Source organism: Mauremys mutica, chromosome 2 (genome assembly GCF_020497125.1).
Source record: "Mauremys mutica isolate MM-2020 ecotype Southern chromosome 2, ASM2049712v1, whole genome shotgun sequence".
Taxonomy (NCBI): Eukaryota; Metazoa; Chordata; order Testudines; family Geoemydidae; genus Mauremys; species Mauremys mutica.
In genome coordinates, this window is record NC_059073.1 from 208,532,536 (window position 1) to 208,556,356 (window position 23,821).

At 44.0% G+C, this 23,821-nt stretch overlaps 1 protein-coding gene across 2 annotated transcripts in view; it reads right to left on the reverse strand.

The window, feature by feature from the left end:
- Positions 1–19,652: 19,652 nt before the first annotated feature.
- STAC (SH3 and cysteine rich domain) overlaps positions 19,653–23,821 on the reverse strand; it is a 114,210-nt gene continuing 110,041 nt past the window's right edge. For both annotated transcript variants that reach the window (XM_045003179.1, XM_045003178.1), the window contains one exon: positions 19,653–22,371. In XM_045003179.1, coding sequence (XP_044859114.1) covers positions 22,273–22,371 — 99 coding nt within the window. In that variant the 3' untranslated portion in view covers positions 19,653–22,272. The remainder of the gene's footprint in view (positions 22,372–23,821) is intronic.

The following is a 23,821-nucleotide window of genomic DNA, read 5'->3' on the forward strand; positions in this document are numbered from 1 at the left end:
AAACAAGCAGTTAAGACCTGCTCCAGAGCCCAATGATCTTTGGATTAGGCCCTTCATGCTCATCATTCTCCGTCTCATCTGCCCTCCACTTCTCAAATTCAACTCCCTTCCACCACTCGCAGGCCATGCATCATTTGTAAAGGGACTGTTCTGTTCACAAAAACACACTCTTTTTACTGTGCAGCAGGCTGGGAACATAGTGTTTTATTCAGCTACATAACAAACAGAGTGGGTGAACCCCCCCAACTAACTAAACAGTGAGCTAGGGAGAGGTAGAGAATGGCTCCAACCCATAATACTCCAAGTCACCCAGTTAAGCCCTGGCTGACTACTTTACTACAATATCTTCATCCTCATCCTATCAGTAAAGTATCTACTGGAGCAGGATTGGAAATGTTTGTGATGATTTGGTCATTTCCCTGTGGAAAGTTGTGGGCCAAGAGCAGATGGGAAGGTCATGGGCCAAATCTTACTAATGCTATAGATTGAAGTCAAGAAATCTTTTGCATTATTCAGTTATAGGCACTAAATTTTAAAATTTCCCCTAATTGTAAATGGTTTTTGTCCAGGAATTTCTCCCATAAGTCTCCAGATGTTGTCAGATTCTCTTCCATTCAGTTCAATCTCTCTTCCACCCCATCCTTGCTTTCTTCCTAATTCATGTTACTTTGCCCTTTCCTTAATTCCTTTTTTGGACTCTGCTTTATTGACTCCATGTATTATAGGCCTGATTCTACTCACAATGGGAATCTTTCAATTGATTTTAATCAGAGCTGGATCACGGCCTATATAGCAAGGCCCTGATCCTGTAGTAAGCTCTGTGTAGGAGGATCCCTCTGCCCGCACAGAGCTCCACTGATTTAATTGGGACTCTGTTCATGTGCATCTAATTGCAAGATTGGGGAAATAATTCATAAAATGTGGAATCATATTTGTTTGAGTCCTTTGTGTATATATATTTAGTTGAGATTTTGCACTATATCCTGGGCAAATAATAACCTACTGCCAGTATAGTTATGTTCCCATCTGTTTCATTGGTGATGTTGGTGATCAATGCCTGGGTTCTGTTTAAGTCTGTATAAATAAAGCAGTGGCCTTTATGCTCAGCTTTGCAGTGGGTTCTCCTTTAATGAAAGATATGTACCAAGTGGGAGGAGGCGGAGGTGGGCCAATACAAAAGTGCCTTTCATAGGCACACAAATTCTTCAGGTCTTTTTTGAGATGCAATTCAATAACTTAGCTTTGACCTTGGGAAAACAAAAGGCTTTGCCATGGCAGAACAGAATTGCTTCTCTGCATGTCCCCCGCATAGCTGAGAAAACACATGAATGGAAAGCAGTATATTTTAATCCATTTTTTGGTTGCATTATTGTGTGTGTCAGAAGGCTTGTTTGTTCACTGATGGCTATTTTGGTGTAAAAAGAGTAATGCTGTACTCAATAAAAGGAGAAGACCAGATTAGCAAACTTTGTTCTTCTGAAAGGATATCTGTGCGATTTCTGTGTTCTGAAAGTCCGTTATCAAGTCCTTTTCTTCTATGAATTTAAATTCAAACCATCCACTACTTTTTAATATCAACCTTTGCTGTATACTATTGAAAGACAATCTATTTGAAAAAAAATCAACTTATAAACAGAGATCTATTAACTGTAAGCAACATTTAACATTAAACATCATTGTAAGCAGGGCTGGCTCTAGGCACCAGCAAAACAAGCAGGTGCTTGGGGCAGCACATTTCCAGGGGGCGTCATTTTGGCCATCCTTTTTTTTTTTTAACTCACTTCCTCCCCTCTCACAACCCTGCAGAAGCAGAGCCAGGAGCAGCGGGGGATCCAGCATGGGAGCTGAGAACCCATGGGACCCTGGGAGCTGTAGTTCCTTGCCTAGCTCCCTGCCTATAGAGCCAGCCATGGAGCAGGGAAAGAACTACATTTCTCAGCAATCCCTTGGCAGCTAGCAACAGGAAAGGGAGGGGTAGGGAGTGAGGTAGCTGAGCTATGCTGCGAGTCGGAAGGGGTGGCACTGTGAATGGGGAGCAAGTGTGCCCAAGGAGTAGAAGGCTTTGCCCCAGATGTCCCCTTCAGAAGACTTCCCCAGACTGCATTAGGGGTACTGGTGTGACCTCACCTTGCAGCCCACAAAGAAGGAATTGGGTGGACTAAATGGACAGTGCACCTCTCTATCTGAAGCCTAGCAAGGGAGGTATGTGGATCCCACTAGAATTTAAAATGAAAAGTAAGGGAGGGGAGGCTCAGCTAGGGGACTTTGGCAGCTTTAGATACAGTGCCAGGCAGGTAGGGGGATTTCCACTTCTGAGCCATGGAAGCAGAAATTGACTTTTCCTTTCCAGATTTAGCTAATATTCAGAAAGGGAATCTAGCACCTGCCTTCCAGATTTGAACACCCTCAAAATTCAGGAGTGCTCAAGCTCAATTTGGGCAGCTGTTACTTCATTTCTCCCAAATCAAATATACTGATCCACTGTAACTTGCTGTAGAAAAAGTAGGATAAGAAATGAAGAAGCAAGAAATGCTTCCCAGTGGTTTTTAGGACTGGAATTGCTATTTTCAAAAGGTATTCCCCCCCCTTTTTTTAAGTTTTATTTGTTTAAAAGGAAGACAGTGATATTGCATTGCAAATTCCCCATAGAAACAAAGAGTGGAACAAAAGAATAATAAAGGCATCTCAACTTTTCCTCATTTATGGAGGACAGTCTTATAATATGCATCCAGATATCCTCCAATCACACAAGCTGAAAATTGTTCCACTTTACTAGAGTTCTATAACCATATGGGAACCAATCCTGTCTGTGTTCTGTGCACATCTAAAATTCCTGCTGAATGACCTGCCCTGGGAGCGAGTTACCAGTGACCCAGGGGTGGGACAGCAGGAGGGTGCAGGTTGGGGGAAGAGCCCAGGCCTGGGGTGGCAGGGAAGTGCAGGTGGGGGGAGGGCACTGGTGTGGGGGGAAGGAGGGAGCCCAGTGCTGGGGCGGCAGGGGGTGTGGGTGGGTGGGTGGGGGGGAGGCCAGGGCTGGGGTGGAGGGCAGCCAAATTTTTTTTTGCTTGGGGCGGCAAAAAACCTAGAGCTGGCCCTGATTGTAAGAGAAAACTTCTTTCACTTTGAAAGAAGTGAAATTCAAAGTTAAGGCTATAAGTCATGTTTGAAAATCAGAATTGGTCAGTAACTAAAATAAGTTAAAAAATCCTAAGTCTAAAAGTATGGAAATACATCTCTTATGCAGCACTTTATCTCTTATAGAGCACTTTACAAAGGTGGCATCATTGTCCCCTTATTAGAGGTGAGAAAATGGAGGCATGATTTAAGTGAATGACTCAAAGTGAGTCAGTGGCAGAGGCAGGAATATGACCGAGGTCTTCACTGGATGTCATGACCCTGGAAGGTGTGGCAGTCCCTCAGGTAATTTAGGTAAGTCCAATGGTGGGCTTTGAAAATCAGGCATGAAGTCTTGAATTTAACCCAGTATTCGACCAGGGACTAGTGAAGAGACTGGAGCACTGGACTGATATGTTCTCAGTTGTCTGTACTAACAGAGCAGACAGGCTGCTGAGTCGTGAACCAACTGTAGCTTTCATAGGACCATCGATTTCATATTTAAGGACAGAGAATTTCAGTAAGCAAGGCTGGCAGTCATGAATGTGTGTGTAAGCAGGGAGATTTGTCCCACCATAGTAGGAGAATTTCTATATGTACACAGTATCCTGGCTGAACCGAGTGAGAAAAGGATCTGAGTCCCCACCCTGATTCACTTCACCCTGGTACCTGCCTGCCTTGACTTTCCTTCCCAGCCTTATGTGAACAGGACTCGCATCACATAGGGAGGACTGAGCCTAGGGATTCCTGGGTGTTTACTACAGTCTTTCCGTGGGCAACTCTGGGCAGGGACGAGGGTGCCCCTACTGCACGAGATGCCTAACTTACTCGTTCCCCTTTTAACCTGTGATCACTGCAGGGCCTCCCAGAGGATTCAGGGGGCCTGGGGCAAAGCAATTTTTGGGGGTCCCTTCCATAAAAAAAAGTTGCAATACTATAGAATACTATATTCTCATGGGGGCCCCTGTGGGGCCCAGGGCCTGGGGCAAATTGCCCCAGTTGCCCTCTCCCCTCTGGGCAGCCCTGGATCACTGCAATTCACTTAAACACATATACAGTTTATTTACACCAAAACCCGTTTCTTTGCAGATCAAAGAACACTTCACAGAGTAAGCACTGGGAGGAAATGGCTTGGGTGAGGTTCAATGCAGCTATCTCCACAGTGCAATAAACTTTTACAGTTACAACAAATTTACAAATCTGGTGTCTTCTTCTTGGACTTGGATGTGCTGCTGTGAGGGTGCTGGCATGACACTGCCCCAGGATAGGTCTGGGCTCTATGTGACAGAATCCATTCTCCACCTTCCAAATGGTTTGAACCCCACGGGTGACTCACCACTGGATGCCTACAGATCTGTGCTTTGTGGTAGCAAGCCCGAATGCTTCACTTCTTGACAACCCAGAAACAAAATGGGCTGGGGAACCTACTGCACTAACTAACTCTGGAGAGATCTCTCTGTCTACCATATTAATTATTTCTGAAAGCTGTGACTTCTTTCCCTTTAACCTTAGTTTCCTGAAGTTCAAATTTCTTTAGCTAATAATGTGTGCGATGTATCATGAGTCATATCCCATATGCTGCACAATAATATCACACATGAATGCAATATTATAGGCTGGCATATCTGAAGAAGACATCATTTTCTGAAAGTTGATTCTGCCCCGTTGCAGCAGAGCGTTCCTTACCTTAATGTGGTAGCTATCTTAAGAGACGTACTCTGAACGTATGTCGCCACAACAGATTGGGTATTTTGAATGACAACAGAATATTTTTTCCTTGAGGCCAGCAGGATTGTAATTATTTTAATGTCTACTAAATGACAGCCACTGAGGCTGTCTGAACTAATCACTAATTGCTAAGCAACTTTGGATGCTTTAGGGCTTGGACTGTACCAAATCATGTGGAAATGGTGTTATTTAATTTTGCATTGCAAATATGGGTGTGAGTTTATTATGAACTCCTCCAATTGCCTCATGATTGATGCTTCACCTCAACCTAGCTATGTGTGCTCCAGAGAACGGCTAAGCAGTGTGATTATGCAAAAAAATTATTGCGCCAAATATTGAACTTTGATTAGAATGCAAAAAGATGTATTAAAAATGGCCTTTATTTAACAGAAATTGAAAAAAGAAAAGCCATATCTGAAAGCGTCACACACATTGTGTGGGGATCACTTGTCGGGTCTGGGAGGTGAATGGTATTATATATCTCCAGCTTTGAAAGCGTACTCTTTAGACTGTGTAAAAATGCTTTGTTGGGGGCAGAGGGGGAGGGTTAATTTATCTGCAAGTCTCATGGCTAAGTCAGACCTGCTGATCTGAAAATATATTGTAAATTGCAGATTCTAATAGGCCCAGTTCTGCAGCTGCTCATTGTGCTGAATGCCAATTGAAGTGAATGGAAGTTCTGTGCACGGAGAAGCAGCAGATTTAATACTTACAGATTCTTCCCCCAGAAGTCCAACATCAACAAATATATAAGAATAGACCTGGGAGGCACTGTGACTCGAGGACACATCTTTCTGAGGCACAATTCTGCTCCTTCTTCTCCTTTGCTTCCAGGTGCTAATGATTTACTGCTAGGCTTTATCAGCAATTAATTACTGAGGTCCCCCACCCTTCTTGCTCAGCTGCTCTGAACAGCCCTGTGGGTGGTAGAGCCAAGATTCTACCCGCTCTCACAGTGTGGGAAGTATCAAGAGAGCAGAAGCTCAGCTTTGCACTAGACCTGGGTCCAGGTAGGCTCAACAAGGGCATATAGAGGCCTCTGCCGAGTAAGACAAGACACAGTCTAGCCCGAAGTGCACTGCAATATGCCCGAACCCTAGGCTGGTAGTGTATGGATAGAGAGTGGTATCCCTTTAAATTGTGTGTGAGCCCTTTTATGGTGCTCACTGCATTCTGTGTGTTAGACATGGCCAGAATACAGCCATAGCAATGGGTAGGCCTTTCATGTTTGTATATATTTAGTAAATGTGGTTATTTATTTGGAACCTTACTGTGTGAGTTCATCACCTGATTTTCCTTCTGCAAGGAACAAAAGACACAATAGGCGAAGAGGCTGGGGTTCTAATCCAGAAATACAGTGTGGGAGAGAGTGCTTGGAAAGGCCTAGCGAAAATAAACTGCATCTTGCACCCACTGGGTCTGTGGGTAAACTGCTCATTTAAAAAGAAAACAATAATACCTTATTCCTGCTCTACAGAGGTCCTGCGGAGCCCTTGCTGTGTCCTGTATGCGTCATCATTGGTAACCTTTGTGCATGTATGTGCACTTCCTTTGCTATGAAGTTTTTGAGCTTAGCAAAAAATAAAGACAGCCCATATAAAATATACTGTGCAAGGATCGTATTTTGGCCAAATCAAAACGCAAAAGACTCTGAATTAGGGCTATTTTAGAGCCAGATCTCAAAGTTCCATCATTGGAGAGCTATTCCAAAGGAAAGTTTCACAGTTCCTTTTATTTGTGAACAGTTTTCTTTTTCTCCTCCTGCCCAAGTGACTTGGCTTTTTCATTTGTTTGGGGACAGTTTCAGAAATTTCTGCCTGACTGAAAGGGGATGGTGGGAACAGATGCTGTGATGCAATGTATAGTGGAGTCTGCTGCTCCTTTTGTAATAATACTGAGTGCTTAGGGCCTGATCCAAAGCCCAAAGAAGCCGACGAAAAGTATTGGGAGGAAGTTGTTTGTTTAAAGTGTGTGTAGAGCAAGGCTTATTGGATGGGACGGAAGTTAAGGCTATGGTATGTGGCGTATGGCAGTCATGGTAATGCTAAGGACTGGTGATCGATGGGAATGGAGATGTTAGGTGGCTTAATTGTCCATTTCCTCACTTTGTGTCATGTACATTATGTGTGCAGCTTCACCACTTCCCAACAAAGATTTTGTGTAATATCATTTAAATTTAGCTTTGAGCATTTCTTTGAGGTGTATTGGGAAAACACTGTTTACAGCTGGTTCAAAACTTCCCAGGAACCATTTTTTTTTTTTAAATTGGAACATAGCTTTTCAATGAAATAGAAAACTTCATGGAAGGCTTTCATTGTTGTTGAAAATGTTCAGGCTTTAACTGAAAACTGGAAAGGTGAATATTTTCAGCTTAAAGCTCGCAAACAATTTTCTTCATATTTTGATTATAAACACAACATTCGAAGAAAAATTAAAATGAAAAAGCCATTTTTGTTGAAATTTTCCACGTGGGTAAAAAAAAACTTCTTTCCCAGTTGGCTCTAGAATTTCTAGACCCATTTTACAGATGAAAAATCTGAAGCAGAAAGAAAATTGCTTGCCCAAGATAAGAGAAAGTCTGTAGCAGGGCCAGGTATGGAACTTTCCAGACTAATTCTCCCAAGTGAAGGTTAAGAGGACTTCCCAGTGAGTTCCTTATATTCAGTGGCTGCAGAATAGTGCCCCAGAATGCCTAACTCCCAGTCTGATCCCTTAACCACAAGACCAATATTAAGTGCATATGCACGGTGCTTTAAAAACACGTTAAAGAATGGGATAGCATTGCCCATGTTATTCTTTATCATGCTAATATATACATCAATGGTACACCCTCAGCTCAAATTCTGCATTGCATTTTGGTTGCCTGTTCTCCAAGAGGATGGAATCAACATAGAAAAGGTCCAGCCAGAATGCATGACAGTGCTTAAGAGCATGATGGGAAGACTGGGTTTCCATATAAGGAGGTGGGAAAGGAAACTGCCATATGAGGAGAGATTAAACAAACTGGTATATTTTAGTTCGGTGAGAGGGGATGAGACGGGGTGCATAAAAGCAACACAGTTTAGTGACAGCTAATGCATCTTTGAGCCTGGCAGAGTTGGAGGCTGCAAATAAACAGCCTCAAAAAGTATGTAGGCTTTTCTAAAGTCTAGCTGGGATAGAGACGCCTCTTCACATACCTGCATAGAGTCATGACTGACAGGTCTGGTAGCTGTCGCCAGCATTCTTCTCAAGAAACCTTGCGGATGATAGGTGCTTGTTTATTACACCTCTGTTTGCTTAGTATTGATATAAATAATGTGATGAGGAAGGAATACACGGCCAGAGGTTTCTAACTAAATGTTTTAAGACAATAAAGAAGACGGGATTATTAATATAAACCCTCCTCTTCTCCTCATCTGTTCTTTCGTTTTATCTTGTAACTCATTTGCTGCTCCTCTTCTTCTAGTCAACTGCAATTTCCCCCTCAATTTTTCTTAATATTAGCCAAGATCTGTTACCTGTCACCTGCTACTTAGTGTTGAATGAGGCGCCTGACACTGTTTTACCCCTTTCAATTAATCACCCTGCTTTGATGATCCTTTTTAATCCCTGCTAACCCCAAGGCAATTTCAATCTTCTGTTTTGAGAGGTGATTAATGACTTTCTGTTCCTTCAGCCAGCGGGACAGACAAAAGAGAAATGAAGCAACCCAGCACACATTTTCCTTCTAACTTTCCTTACACTTCAGTCATTTCAAGAAGAAAGAGAAGAGTAATGGATTTTTCACTGTTCTTCAAGGAACACTAGCCATGTTGGTGCCCAGTGTTAATTACATGAAATATGTAAATAAACGAATAGCATCAAAAGAGACTTTTTCTGTCATCAAGTGGGCCGGTGGCAAGACTAGATTCCTTTAGTAACTGCTCACAGTGCTGAACATCCTCTTCTTTCCTTTAAAGGCTGGCATTTTCCCTGACTTTAATCTGATCCCATCACAGAGTTGCATCACTGCAATGGTGTGAGCATTTGCCTATAGATGTGTGGCTGTGGATTTAATCTAATCTATGGTATTTTATAGGCTGCTAATCACTGCAACATGTCAGTGCTGATAGTAATACTTTGTGCTTCTATGATGCCTTATATTTGAGATTCTCAAAGCACTTTACAGACTTAAATGAATTTAGCCTTTACATACATTAATGAATTTTATTACCCTCATTCATCCACTCCCAGCACTCAATGGCTTGTATGAATCTGGTTCTACACTGCAGTAATATACAGTGATTATGACATTCTGTTTTATTCATATGCAATGTGATTGATTCACATGTTCTTCCTTCTCCTTGGGACAAAATCAAGATTCTACACTCCTTTTGTCTTCCCTTCTTGAGTAATGATCTGCCAGACTTTATTGCTCACACTTGACTGCGATTTGACACATCATTTTGCCTTTTATGTGTCCCAAGTTGCCGCATACATTTTCTACCACAATTTGAGCCACATCCATTCATCATTGTTTGTTTGATCAGGTAAATGTCAACCGTGCCTTCCTTCTCATTACAACCCACAAGCCCAGGGTCTATTATTTCAACTCATTCTGTAGACCTGCAGGGAGCCCTCATTCTTTTCCTGGTCCTTGTAAAGTTGGGTCCCTTCCTTGAATATTCACCACTTAGTTATGAAATGTGCTGCAGTATCCTGACATGAGTATTGCACACATATAGCAGTGTGCACTATTTATAGCTCTTGTATTTTGTGGGCCAGTAAACCAAATCTGCCTGTTTTCTTTTAATTTCAGTACTCATTTGACAGCATATGAGATTGCCAAATAATCCACTAGTGAAATTCCAGGTTTGTTTATGTGCATCTAATCAATACATTTATTGCTGTGGTATGTATTTACAAGTAAGTATACTGTTGTCTTGGCTACATGTTATAAGGAAGAAAACAGCCTGAGTAAGGATCTCGGAGTTTTTGTATGACTATATGATCTTGCAGTACTGTCTATGGTATCTTGATTACATACATACCTGATTTCTGTATCTGACTGTGACTAGCATGGCTAGAGGTATTGTGTGTGATGGTCAGCAGTGTGACTTTAATAAAGCAGTGAACCATGCGGGAAGCACTGTCTGCCTCACTTTACTCTAGCTCTCAAACCGTAATTGTATAATTCACTCTGCATCCCAGTACTCTGACTGCTTCACCTTTCCCCACTCCCCACAGGAGGGGAAGGTGCATATCTTAGTTGTGTCTGCACTGTAGTAATTTGGCTGGTATAATTCCATGATATGTCCCAGAAGCTACCACCCCAGGTCAGGTGTTACTCTAGCCCAGTGGTTCTCAAACTTCTGTACCAGTGACCCCTTTCACATAGCTAGCCTCTGAGTGTGACCCCCCCTTATACATTAAAACCACTTTTTTATATATGTATTTAACACCATTATAAATGCTGGAGGCAAAGCAGGGTCTGGGGTGGAGGCTGACAACTTGCGACCTCCCCATGTAATAACCTCACAACCCCCTGAGGAGTCCTGACCTCCAGTTTGAGAACCCCTGCTCTGGCCACTCTGTCAGACACTCTTGTGATTGGAATTCTGCCAGGGGCTGATCAGGCCAATGCACAAACAAGGTGACACTGGCTGGAAGGAAGAAATTTTTGAAGAACTAGCTGGGATTCTCCCCTCCCATCTACAGCTTGCTAGGCAGCCCTATACCCCAGATCAGGTTCTGGACATAATTAGCCTCATTCACATTTACAAAAAGAGCCTCTTTTACACCACCAAGGCACTGCAAATGGACTTGAAAGCAAGTGTATCATGACACCCATTATAAAGCCCCTTTATAATGAAGTGTAAAGGGGTCCTAGTGTAAATGAGAATTTGGCCCAATGGTCTGTGCATTCATCACCTCTGTACTTAGTTACTGTGGTTGTGGGATTCTGGGACTGAAATGTGGGTGCAACACTGAATCTCCAGCTTGCCGCAGAATGCAGCTTTCTGCCTTGTCATGCACTTCACCTCTCTGCTATGCTCCCTCCACAGACTCTCAGATCGGTTTCATTGTCAGTCAGCTTTGGTCCTGATCTTAGCCATCAGTGGGTCAGGACCTAGCTGCATCAATTACCACCTCTCCATTCACAACTTGCCTAGCCAGCCAAAGTTCCTCTCAGAAAGCTTACAAAGCCCTGACCAACATGCATGAGAGTCGAAACTAGATTATTCTCAAGCCTGGTCTACACTAGGCGTTTAAACCGGTTTTAGGAGCATAAAACCGATTTAACGCCACACCCGTCCACACTGAGAGGCCCTTTATATCGATATAAAGGGCTCTTTAAACTGGTTTCTGTACTCCTCCCTAACGAGAGGAGTAGCGCTAGTATCGGTATTACCATATCGGATTAGGTTTAGTGTGGCCGCAAATCGACAGTATTGGCCTCCGGGCGGTATCCCACAGTGCACCACTGACCGCTCTGGACAGCAATCTGAACTCGGATGCAGTGGCCAGGTAGACAGGAAAAGCCCCGCGAACTTTTGAATATTTCCTGTTTGCCCAGCGTGGAGCTCCGATCAGCACGGGTGGCGATGCAGTCCGAAATCAAAATAAAAAAAGAGCTCCAGCATGGACCATGCGGATGTGATCGCAGTAAGGGCAGGCAAATCTGTTCTATCAGCGCTCTGTTACAGAAGACGAAATTCAAAATCATTTTTAAAAAATCTCCAGACAGACGCCATAGCAGGGACTCAGCGCACTGCTGCGTGACAAGCGTAACGGAAAGCCAAAGAATCAAATGGACGCTCATGGACTGGAGGACTCAAGCTATCCCACAGTTCCTGCAGTATCCGAAAAGCATTTGCATTCTTGGCTGAGCTCCAAATGCTTCTAGGGTCAAACACAGTGTCCGCGGTGGGTCAGGGCATAGCTCGGCAATTTACGCATCCCCCCACCCACCCCCAGAAGTGAAAGGAAAAACAATCCTCTCTTGACTCTTTTACATGTCACCCTATCTTTACTGAATGCTGCAGATAGACGGGATGCTGCAGCACTCAACACCAACATCCTTGCTCCCCCCCACCCCCCGCCATGGGTGGCTGATGGTGATGTAAGACTGATATCCATCGTCATCATCAGCCTATTGGCACATGGGGCAGTGCAAAAGGACTGGTAACCATGCTGACTAGCATCCGTTAGGTCTATCAAGGGCGCCTGGCCCTAATTTTTCCTAGTAGATGGTGCAGTATGGCTGGTAACCGTCCTCATCATAGCAAAAGGGGGCTGAGCTCCATCAGCCCCCACCCTTCATGTGTAAAGAAAAGATTCAATTGCCTCTGGACTAGCAGCGCGATGCTGGGCTCCTCTCCTCCACACTTCTTAATGTCCTGTCTGGACTATCATAGCAGCTGGAGGCTGCCTTCCACTCATTTCTCACTAACAAGTCACTGTGTCTTATTCCTGCATTCTTTATTACGTCATCACACAAGTGGGGGGACAATGCTATGGTAGCCCAGGAAGGCTGGGGGAAGAATGGAATCAACAGGTGGGGTTGTTGCAGGAGCACCCCCTGTGAATAGCATACAGCTCATAATTTCTGCTGGATCTGACACAGAGCAGCTGTGCTCTCTGGTTCTATGATACAGTGGTTCTCTAGTACACTTGCCCATATTCTAGACAGGACTGATTCTATTTTTAGATACCAAAAAGGAGGGATTGACTCAGGGAGTCATTCCCAATTTTGGCTTTTGTGCCCCTGGCTAAGAGCAGCCAGGGGCACTTATGACAGCAACAGATGGTGCAGTGCAAAAGGACTGGTAACCATGATCATCTTTTTACCAATTTATGGATTGGTAGATGGTACAGTATGGCTGGTAACCATCTCTGCTGTCATGCAAAAGCAAAAGCATGCTGCTGTGTAGCGCTGCTGAATCGCCTCTGTGAGCGGCATCTAGTACACATACGGTGACAGTCACAAAAGGCAAAACAGGCTCCATGATTGCCATGCTATGGCATCTGCCAGGGCAATCCAGGGAAAAAAGCCGTGAAATGCTTGTCTGCTGTTGCTTTCCCAGAGGAAGGAGTGACTGACGACATTTACCCAGAAACACCCGCGACAATGATTTTTGCCACATCAGGCACTGGGATCTCAACCCGGAAATTCCAAGGGGCAGGTGAGGCTGCGGGAACTATGGGATAGCTATGGAATAGCTACCCACAGTGCAACGCTCCAGAAGTCGATGCTAGCCTCGGACCGTGGACGCACACCACCGATTTAATGTGTTTAGTGTGGCCACGTGCACTCAATTTTATACAATCTGTTTTACAAAACCGGTTTATGCAAATTCGGAATAGTCCCGTAGTGTAGATGTACCCTCAGTCAAAGGGACGTGGAACAAGCTTCCAGAAGAGATCAGGCCAGTCCAGAACCTGGCTGCTTTCAGGCTGCAAGGGCCTCTTCTTCAACAGAGCAATTCCACCAGAATCAGCACGATGAAGATTGATGGGTGCTACAGAAAAGCCTGAGACGGACAAATATAACATCCTGGAAAGATTCCCTTTTAATGGGCCATGTCTTTGGAACAATCATACGTCAGAAAGCATTTGAAGGACAAAGTCTAGGTTTTGCCTGCGCACGGTGTGCTTTGGAAGCACAACCTATAGCCCTTACTATGACCTCTGTGCACTTTGCTGTTTGAGTAATGTGGCCATACTACTGCTCCAAAAGGGTCGCTGAGGAGTCCCCCAGTTTGGGTGAGTATCCAGCAGGTATAGCTGGATCTGTAGAGTCTCCTCTGGCTATGGTGGCAAAAGCAGCATGTGGCCAGAGCACACTGCAGTAGAGTAATGCCTGTCTGGCATAATGGCACTGTGGGCCCTGAGGCTGCTCTAAGTTACCCTGGAAGACAAACCAGCTGACAACAGACCTAGGGATTGGGGGCGTGTGATCGGGGAGCCCCTCTTTCTCCCTGCCACTCTCAGTTATACTGAGCAGAGCTCTGGCGCGGAGCAAGATCTAGTTCAAAGAAAAATGTGTTGCAACAGTAGGCTACTTAGACACATTTCGCTGCTGAGAACTGCTTGGTCAACTGCATGAAAAATGAAAAGTGAGGGGAAGGGTGCCACCTTCAATAGTTATGTAATCTCAAGACATGGATTTGTTGAGCTCCAATTTGCAAGCATTGTACAACATTGCCTGCTAGTGAATGAATTTGAATGGTTCAGTAACTGCAGAATTGGCTTGCCAAGACTCAGGCATCTGCTCTGGCATCTGGTCTGACAGCTGATGCGTTACAGTCATCTGTGGAGCGTGCTGGTGGTGTTATGCAGCAGGAGTGGTGGGGCAGACAGCTTTTCAAGGAAGAATAAACCCAGTGGGCTAGAGTGTGCAACCCTTCCTGATGTCAGTAGGGCTAAGCGTGTGAGTAAATACTCTCCAATGTGAGTTAGGATTATTCAGCCCAACCCACTGAGAGCTGAGACAAAATATCAGTGCTGTACAGCATGGCTTTGCTTGTAGGTGGCTCTGACTGGGAACAGGACCAGTATATGTGGATTTATTTCTGCACATGAGTAGGTGCCATTAAAAAGCAGCCCATACCGCATGCTAGTGTTGGACTTTGCCATGGTTTTGTTGGATTATTTCCAATCCTGAACCCAGGAAATCCTGCAGAAAAGTCACATACCAGAGGGTAGCAAAGGCTGCTTTGTTTTTTAATGGCCTGCAGTCTCAGTCGGCCTTTTAGGTGCAGCCCTGGAACTTGCTGTGGTGGCACAGGTGCTCATTACAGGCCAGATTTTTGCCCATCGCTGACAGTTACATGAGGCATTGGGGGCCTGGAGTGTGCAAAGCTCTTCCCGCTCTGGCATGGCCTGCACAACAGCCTGTCCCCGTTGCAGTCTCTGTACTTGAACGGCGTGCAGGGACTGCTCTGCTGCGTGCCCTTGTGGTTTCCCATCACCTCCACGAGGAGGGGAGAGGAGCCTGGCCTTACCCTGCCCTGGCACTGGCTCATAGAACAGGCCAGGCATGCTCACAAGGTGTTGTGGTAGCAGGAGCGCTCCTCTGGGTTCCTCAGAGATTTGAGCAGAATTCTCCCCCTCTCGCTGTGTGCCTGGAAACCTCATTCCTTTCCCTCCTGGGCCGAATGATTTGCCTGAACCCGAATGAAGGGCCGTTCACTTTGGCTGTTCAGCTCTTCATTCAAGTGACTGTCTGCAGGGTGTAAAGTAATGGGTAGCAGCAGGAGTGCAGTGTCTTCTTCTTTGTACTGCAGTATGATGGGCTTTGCAAACCCTGTATGGACCCCTGTGGTGGGTGTTAGGCCAGAAGGAAAGGGCTAAAAAGAAGCTGGCTAGGAAGAGATGTACAGTAATGGCCCTCATGTGGCAAGAGAAACTGGGCAGGAATACAGAGATGAGTAGGTCTGCTGCCTGATCAAACCTCCCTGCAGGGGGAAGGTAGGCCCTGACAGGGGACTATGTGGCTGGACCTAGGACATGCTGATGGTCGTATGCCAGGCCACTGTAGAGGGTATGTCACCTGACAAAACAGAATGGGGATGGAGAGCTAAATCCAGAGGGCAGATGGACAAATAAGCCCAGAGGGGCTGAGAATTAACCTGATCTGGGGCAAAAAGTCCTTTACAGTGTGTGTTTTGGATTGAGATGCCAGTCTCTGCTAGGGAATGAATTTTTACGGTGATATGGCTGGAGGTCTGAGCACCATAAATCACCAGAGTGGGTGGAAATACACAGTAGGAGAAACAGAGGCAGAGAGCCTGCAGCACTGTGTCTCAAAGCCAGGAGACATACAGAGGGTGGTGGTCTAATCCTAATACCAAGATACCACAACACTGTAGAGAGTCGTTATAAGAGGCAGTCCTGCTCTAAAGAGTTTAAAAGCTGAATCAACAGGACAATGCAGAAGAGAAAGGGGATAGTTTTTATTCCCATTTAGAAGAGGGGCACAGAGGTTCAGGGCAAGATTTGTAAAAGTATTTAAGTGCCTAATGCTGGAGATAGCTGCTTAGGCCCCAGTGAAAACAATGGTAGATGGGTGCCTAGGTGCTTTGGAAAATTCCATTAGGCACCTAGCTGTATCTTTAGGTGCCTAAATACTTTTTTTCAAAATCTGGTCCTAACTGAGTGGCCCAAGGTCACACAGAGAGTCTGACAGAGCTGGAAATTGCACCCAGATCCCCTGGGCCCTAGCTCAGTGACTAAACCCCAGGCCCGTCCTTCCCCATTTATGAGCAATCTTATAAGGTAAGGGCCCGATTCTGCCAGCTGCAGCTGGTACACAGCTGCAGCTCACTTGACAGGAATGAGGCCTAAGTGGAGTCCAGTTAGCACTATATTAATTTGGATGGCTGTTTATAAGATGCGTACCATGTGTAATATTTATGTCCTTATAGTGTCACCCTAGCCTCTCCCACCCTGGTATAAAATGACACACCTTGTGCCTGTTTCTAAGCATCAAGGGGTGTCATGTGGTGCCAGTATGTGTGAATAACAGCCTGCTTGTATCTAATTTTACACACCAGCCATTCTGGTCAAAGAATTCTGCTTCGTTGGTGCCCATGTGGGCCAGCCAGGTCTAATTAACCTCACCGTATGCGATTAAAAACCAAACACACCACCTCCCACATAACCCTTCCAAATGAATGTAAAGTAGTGAATGCCAGTACATCACATCACTCTCCCGCTTTGCAAACGTGCTTCAACCAATGCTCATTGCTGTTGTGCAGGAGTTTAGTCACTGCACATTGTAATCTGATGAGGCACTACCCAGAAAATTAAGGAGCGAAAAACAAAATTGCCACCCTTCCTACTTGGGCATTTCTTGTCATTTCACATTGTGCTGCACTAGTGGGGCCCAGGACAGTCTCAGGGTACTTCGACGGAGCCATTGCAGTGACACAGAAATCGCCAAAGGAGATGCAACATCATTAGCCTAAAAAAAACCCACAAAGAGGAATTCCTCGCAGTGACTTGGTTACCATCCACAAGGAGCACAACCCTTGGCAAGGGGGCAAGAGGAACACGTACTGGTCAGGCCTTGGAAATGTGGGCTGTTTCCAAAGCGCAACGAATCATCACAGTTCTTTGCTCAGACATGCAACCCTCTCCTGCTGCTTGGCCCCTCATCTCAGATCAGCCCTATGCCCCTACTGAGCTTTCTGGCCAGGGGCTGGTAGGGAAAGCATGCAGGACCTGTGTTTCAGGGAAATTGAGATTCAATTGATTCGGTTTAGGGACGAGGCTGAGTATTTAACAGGGCAGCTGCGATGCAGGCGTGCATAAGTGAAAGGACACGCCATCAAGGGAGAAGTGTGAGAGTCAATGCAACCAAAGCGTGAATGGATGGTGGGCTAACGGTGAATCAGGGCAGGCCCAGATGTTAAATATTAATCATGACAAACGGACAATGGCAGACAGTCACAAGAACTGGCGGGTCTGCATATGGCTGTGTAACGTGTCATTAAGAAGGCCACACTTTGAAGGTGTGGGCCGGCCTGTTGCCATTTTAACTGTCAGTTTTATTTGACTGTTGTTCCTGTGGGGAAAACTTTAGCGCTTTCTCCAATGGGTGCAGCTGACCCCAGCAGCAGAACTGTCATGCATTCACTGCCGGTGGGGAGGGCAGACAGGATTTGGTGGAGCCATTCAGCAATAGGTGAATGGCATATAGCTCAGCGCGCTAGGGTGTCTCTGGCACGCTAACATAGCAGAGGGGGTAGGTGGGTGGGAAATTACTACTGTGATGAGGATAGTAGGGGAAGAGTGGGTGCTAAAGAACTGATGTTACATCTGTGTGTGTGTGTATGTGTGCGTATGTGTGCACACAAGCGAGGGGTGTGTGTGTTGTCACTTCATCATCAGTGCTGTGTCGGAGGCTTTGGGGCCTTGATTAATTTAATGTTGGCAACTGAGATATATATTTAGGCAGGCTATCCCGATTGTTTGTTATGGCCTCTCATTGTTGGAGCTCATTGCAGCTTGTTTCAATGCTAAAATAACCCTTGTTTATTTATGTGCCACTTTCCTTTGATCATCAGGTATCAGCGGCCTGGCAGGATACTTAGCTAGCTGTACCAGTGGGCTGTTTCTGTCTCATTTATATAGATTTTCATATTGTGCCCTTACCATAGCATCTGTGCATTGGACACTTTTTAAAAAAAAATGTCTAGCCCCCAAGTGAAGAGAGATATTTTGAGTGTCTTCTTATAGTGAGAAAGCTCAGTTCAAGAGGTGAGTTTTACATATCGATCTGACTGTGGTTCTAGGGTTGGGGTATAGTACTTTTTATATGGTAAAATAACCTAATTGTGATTAGCTAGGGGCATGTATTTTGGAAATGGAGAGTGTTTTGTTATGAACATGCCTACAATATTGTATGTTTGCAGCGCAGATGTGCATTTATAGGGTAGACACTTTGTCTAATGCAAATAGCACCCTATATCTATTTATCTTTCCATCTCAGGGTGCCACTTACCTGAGGCTTTAGGTGCCAAAAACATTAAGAAAACCAGTCAATAAGGCTGGACGATAAAGGGCCTATGCACTTGCCATCCATTTGATGCTTGTGCCTACAAAGGACTAATAGCGTAAGACACGTAGTTACATGCTGACTTGCAGCAACCCTGCTGTTCCAGCTCTGGGCCTCTTGTGAGCAAAGTCTGCCAAATGTTTGTTCCCCAAGCATACTACCGATTTCTATATAAAGAATGGCTTTAAAAATAACACTTGTGTGCCTCTTAACTTAGATTATCTTATTTTTGCCATGGAAAAAACTAAATGTGAGGAATTTGTTGACATATAGTCCCACTGGAAAACATTTAGGAGCCAGGCACTATGTGCTTTACAAAACGTATTGCACACATCTGGATGGTGATTTGTAACTTAATACAAATGTACAAAATGAACTGATATGGTTGGTTTATGATTATAAATAAGCTAGCGAAATATAGAATAATATACGTGGTAATATCTTTCATACCACCATCTATTCCAGATAGAATGAAAACTGACTTTTTGTGCATTTTAAATATTTTCCTCACTTTCACTGATGTGCAAAAACACTTGTTTAAGCATGAGACAAACTTATGGAAAATATCTAAATACTATGTGTTTCTATCTTGCATATGTGTCTAAGCATACAGACAACCACAGTGTATCAGACCTGTGGTCCAGCCAGTCCGATATTCTGTCTCTGATGGTGGCCAGGACCAGCTGCTTCAGAAAGTGTTGCAAGAAACCCTGCTGTAGTCTGACTGATGGGTTTGGACTGTAAAACAGCGGTCTGAAAGAGAGGTAATTGCGACTATCCCAAAGCCGCATGGATAAAACAAAACCTTTATTCTACACTGCACCATCCTGTATATACTACTATTTTACAGAAAATAGAAGATATCTCCTGTTTTAGAAATGTTTCAAAGGAGAAACTCCAGCTGGGGCAGGAGCAAGCCCTATGGGTTTAAATGAAAGTATTCAACAGCTCCTGTTGCTGATGCCTGCAGTAAGTGCTCCGATAACGTCTCTGTAATGATAAAATACCCAATGCAATGAAGAGATTGATACACATGTTCTCCATTCTCTTTCCAGCCAGCCGCTGCATGTTCTTTATTAAGCAAAATATAAAATTAGATATGAACAACCCTTATCTCCTAAAATACAATTTATCTGAGCAAGTGCCAGATAGGCAGCCGCAGTGATGAACTGGACTTTATCTGTTTATTAATGCAAATATCTATGATGAACTGCACATGGTAGAAAAAACTACGGAATGCCAATCTGAAATCAAAGTAAGGCATCCAAAATTGATGAGGAATGTGTTTAATCAAGTGCCTGGCTTCAGTTACTCTTCTGCTTAAAGCTAGGCACGTGCATAAACAACTTGCTGAATCAGGGACAAAATACACATTAACCAGTGACAGAAAAGGAAAAAGTAAAAATAACTTTTTGAAAGCTTTTATTTAGAAAGTAATGCTTGCTCCACCATGATGTAATCCACTTAGGGGCTTTTCAGTCACTTTATTATTTATTGCTTGGTATCAAAAGAAATCAAACTGACACTGATTAAAGGCCATTGTGAATTGTAGTTAATGTTCATATTATTCTTTGAATAGTACGCTGCATGTTTTAGGGAGAAACTGAAATAACAGGAGGAGAGTGACATAGGAGGGAATCACAGTATGATGCAATCATGTAAACAAGAGCATATATGTATAGATTAAAGCAGATTTCCCTAGTCTTATGCATAACAGGCTGGACCAAAGTAAGCAATAATTTTAGTTGTAACAGGCATTTGAGGTTTTTTAAAAATTGGTGAATATCAAATAAAATAATGTTAAAAAGCAGGATGGATTAATAGCATTTCTGCTGCTTTTCCTCTTGGTTTCTAAGCCATATCAGCATCTTCAGTCTCCCCACCCCCACAGAAGTTTTCTGATCACCTTGGAAAATAAGCTGAGTTAATGTAGTTCATTGTTTACACTGAAAAAGGCCATTTATATATCTTTGATCTCCCCACTGAACAATATCTGAAATGAAATGATGTGATTTGTTTAGATTACATTAGCTGTGAAGAAAAAAGGTTCATCAGCTGACACTACCACAATAATGAGAGCCAGACGAGAGCTACAATATATGGCTCTGATCTTGCATTCTGAGGCTGAATGGAACCCCATTGTCCTCAGGAAGCCTCTGCATGGACAGTTCATATAGGCCAATCTAGCTGCAGGACTAGGGCTTATGGATACAGATTCATAATTCTGCAGTGCTTGATTGCAGGATTGTGTGGTTCAGCCCATTTTAAAGAGTGTGACCACATGTGAAGTTCAGATGCAGGTCTGAAACTTCTCTTTGTGTGGGAATATATGGATTTAGGATTTTGAGTTGGGTCTATCTCTAGTAGTAATCATAGGTGCTGGAACCAGGGGTGTGCCGCACCCGCTGTCTTGAAGTGGGTTCCATTATATACAGGGTTTACAGTTTGGTTCAGTGGGTCTCAGCACCCCCACTATAAAAACTGTTCCAGCACCCCTGGTAGTAATATAGAGTAGGGTTCTGTCACAGCTGGACAACAAAGGCAAGAACTCAAGTGGGAAATATTATGAGACCAATAGACCAAGGCCCCGATGCTGCAATCTGATCTGCACCGGCAGACTCTTATGCCTGCACAGAGACCATTGCAGGGGTTCATATGCACAGAACAGATTACAAGACGGGCCTGCATGATGCAGACAATAGGCCAAACATTGCCCTGACAGACACCTCTTGTAACCTCATTGGCATCAATAGGGTTTGCATGTGTGTGTGTGTGAAGGCAGAATTTAGCTTAGTCTGATTCCTAAAAGCTCCCGTCTAGTGAATGAAGCAAGGGACTTTGTGTTAATACAATCAAATGATACTCTAGTTTATCTCTCGCTCTCATTGATCCTGGACTGGGAGGCTTCCTGGCTTCACCAACAATTACTGCAATTCTTTATTAGTGTTTTCACTCTAGAAGGAGCTTGGTTGATTATCTACTACTTATAAACAGGATCAATATATAAAATCTCTTCAAACTTAATACTCATGGAAAAATAGAAAACTTTTCAAGCATGGGGCTCTCACTCAGCTCTGTATTTCTGACACTTCCTCTGTCACCAGATAAAGAAGTAAGGAATCACAGAGGAATACTTCTAGCCTGGCCTTCTGAACAGGAGGGACTCTAAGTTTGTCAGCTACCAGAGCAGCTGTTACATCCAACATGTGCCAAGAGTTTTGTTTGTATACAGAGAAAGCAAAGGACGTAGAAGTTGGCTGCTCTTTTGTACAGTCTGAGCACAGAGAAAGAGAAAGCCGTTGGCGTCCGGACAATGGTTCATTAACTTCTCAGACTGACGTTTACACAGTGCCGCCAAACTGCTTTTGTTATAAGACTCGACATCGGGATTAAACACTATGCTGATTGCTAATACTGTGGACAAAACTCTAGAATCACAGTCACACTTTACTACAAGATCAGACTGTACTACAAGGACAGTTTGAACCTCCCCCCCCCTGAAATCACACTTCAAACAAAAACGCACTCCAACTGCTTTTTTTTAAGACAGATGAGCAGGTATGAGGTTAGTCCTTCAGAACAGCTGGCTGTCTGTCTCCATCAGGATAATTAATAGCCATCTTGCACTGGAAATGAGCTAGTCCAGCCATTCCTTACCTTATTCCTTTTACTTTCCTTGGCCCCTTTTCCCCTTAGAGGTTTCCTGATATATATTATTTTAATCAACCCTCATCTTTTTATTTCTTGTTGCTGTAACAGTCTAAGTGTCTTTTTTTTGTTGCTGCGGTCGTCTCACTAGTCCCTGATCATCTGCAAGACGGCCCTGCCGGGTTGACACAGTGTGAGATGAGGCAGACAGGCATTGCCAGCAAAGCTTTCCTACTGCAGCAAGTGCAGTGCTGAAATCAGATGATTTCTAAGACGTCTAGGGGGACAAAGCCTTTCTTCTTCCCACAGTAAACTTTGATAAAGCCATCATGTTCCTTTTCAGAAGTCACGCAGATCTGAAGTTAAAGAGGGGGAGAAATATTCAGACAAACAGCCACTTTATTCCACGAGCGAGTACTTACTATGTTGGGGAGACTGTGCTTATAAAGCCTGTATATAGAGCTGTCCCCTTTATATTTCAACTCCAAATGTAAGAAACTCCACCTCCATATATAAAGTGATCAAGGTTTCCTTTTGAAGTGCCAGTATACACTTGCAGTTTTCCCTGACATCAGTGGGAAGTGTCTTCTGTCAATGGTTTTGAAGCAGGGACTCTCACTTTGTGTTTGATTGTATAGTGTCTATGACAATGGGAGTCAATCATGAGTGAAGCATCTGGACTCTACTACAATACTAAGGTTAAATAATATATTCTCTGAAGTGACTCATGATTTGAGGTAGTGTAGTTTTACAGGGCCCAGCTTGAGACACCATTAAGAGACCTGCCTTTTACACGTTACTGAGCAGCTGTCTTCTAAAAATCGGGCCCTGTAAAGTTTATCAGCTGGGCAAGCAATAAACAAACAAAATATCCCAAATCACTTTAATAAATGTAAGTCAACATAGAATCATAGAGTATCAGGGTTGGAAGGGACCTCAGGAGGTCATCTAGTCCAACCCCCTGCTCAAAGCAGGACCAATCCCCAACTAAATCATCCCAGCCAGGGCTTTGTCAAGCCTGACCTTAAAAACCGCTAAGGAAGGAGATTCCACCACCTCCCTAGGTAACCCATTCCAGTGCTTCACCACCCTCCTAATGAAAAAGTTTTTCCTAATATCCAACCTAAACCTCCCCCACTGCAACTTGAGACCATTATTCCCTGTTCTCTCATCTGGTACCACTGAGAACAGTCTAGATCCATCCTCTTTGGAACCCCCTATGTGGTGCTAAGGATCCGTACACTTCCAGCAAACAAGCTATTGAAATCAAACAGCATTCCAAAGTTAGGCATAAAACAGATGCATCCACAGCAGTGATGTGGGGCACTGAACGGTCTCTCTGATGGACTCTTGCATCCTTGACACCATGCCAGCTGAACTATCACTTCATGGTGTTATCTCTGAACAGGGGAGGATATGCTACCAGTATGTGCAATATTTAGTTACTCAGAGGACATGCAACTAACACATGGCCCTAAAATATATCTAATTGCATAATTTTCAGCTGGATGATGATTTATATTTATTACAGTAGTACCTAAATGCCTCATCTTAGATTACGGCCCAATTCCAGTAGGTATTGTACATACGTATAGGCTCAGATCCTCCAAGATATTTAGATGCCTAACTACTAATGGGCATAATTCTTCATGAGTCAAAGAAAATCACTTATTCACATAGTCACAAAAGTCTCGTTTCATCCCCCTCTGCAATAACTGAACGATGGCAGGCTGGGCTTTCAAAGGGTTTTTGATCTTGCTGCTGATTCCCTTCAGAGCTCCCACTGCTGTCAGTGGTAACACCCTC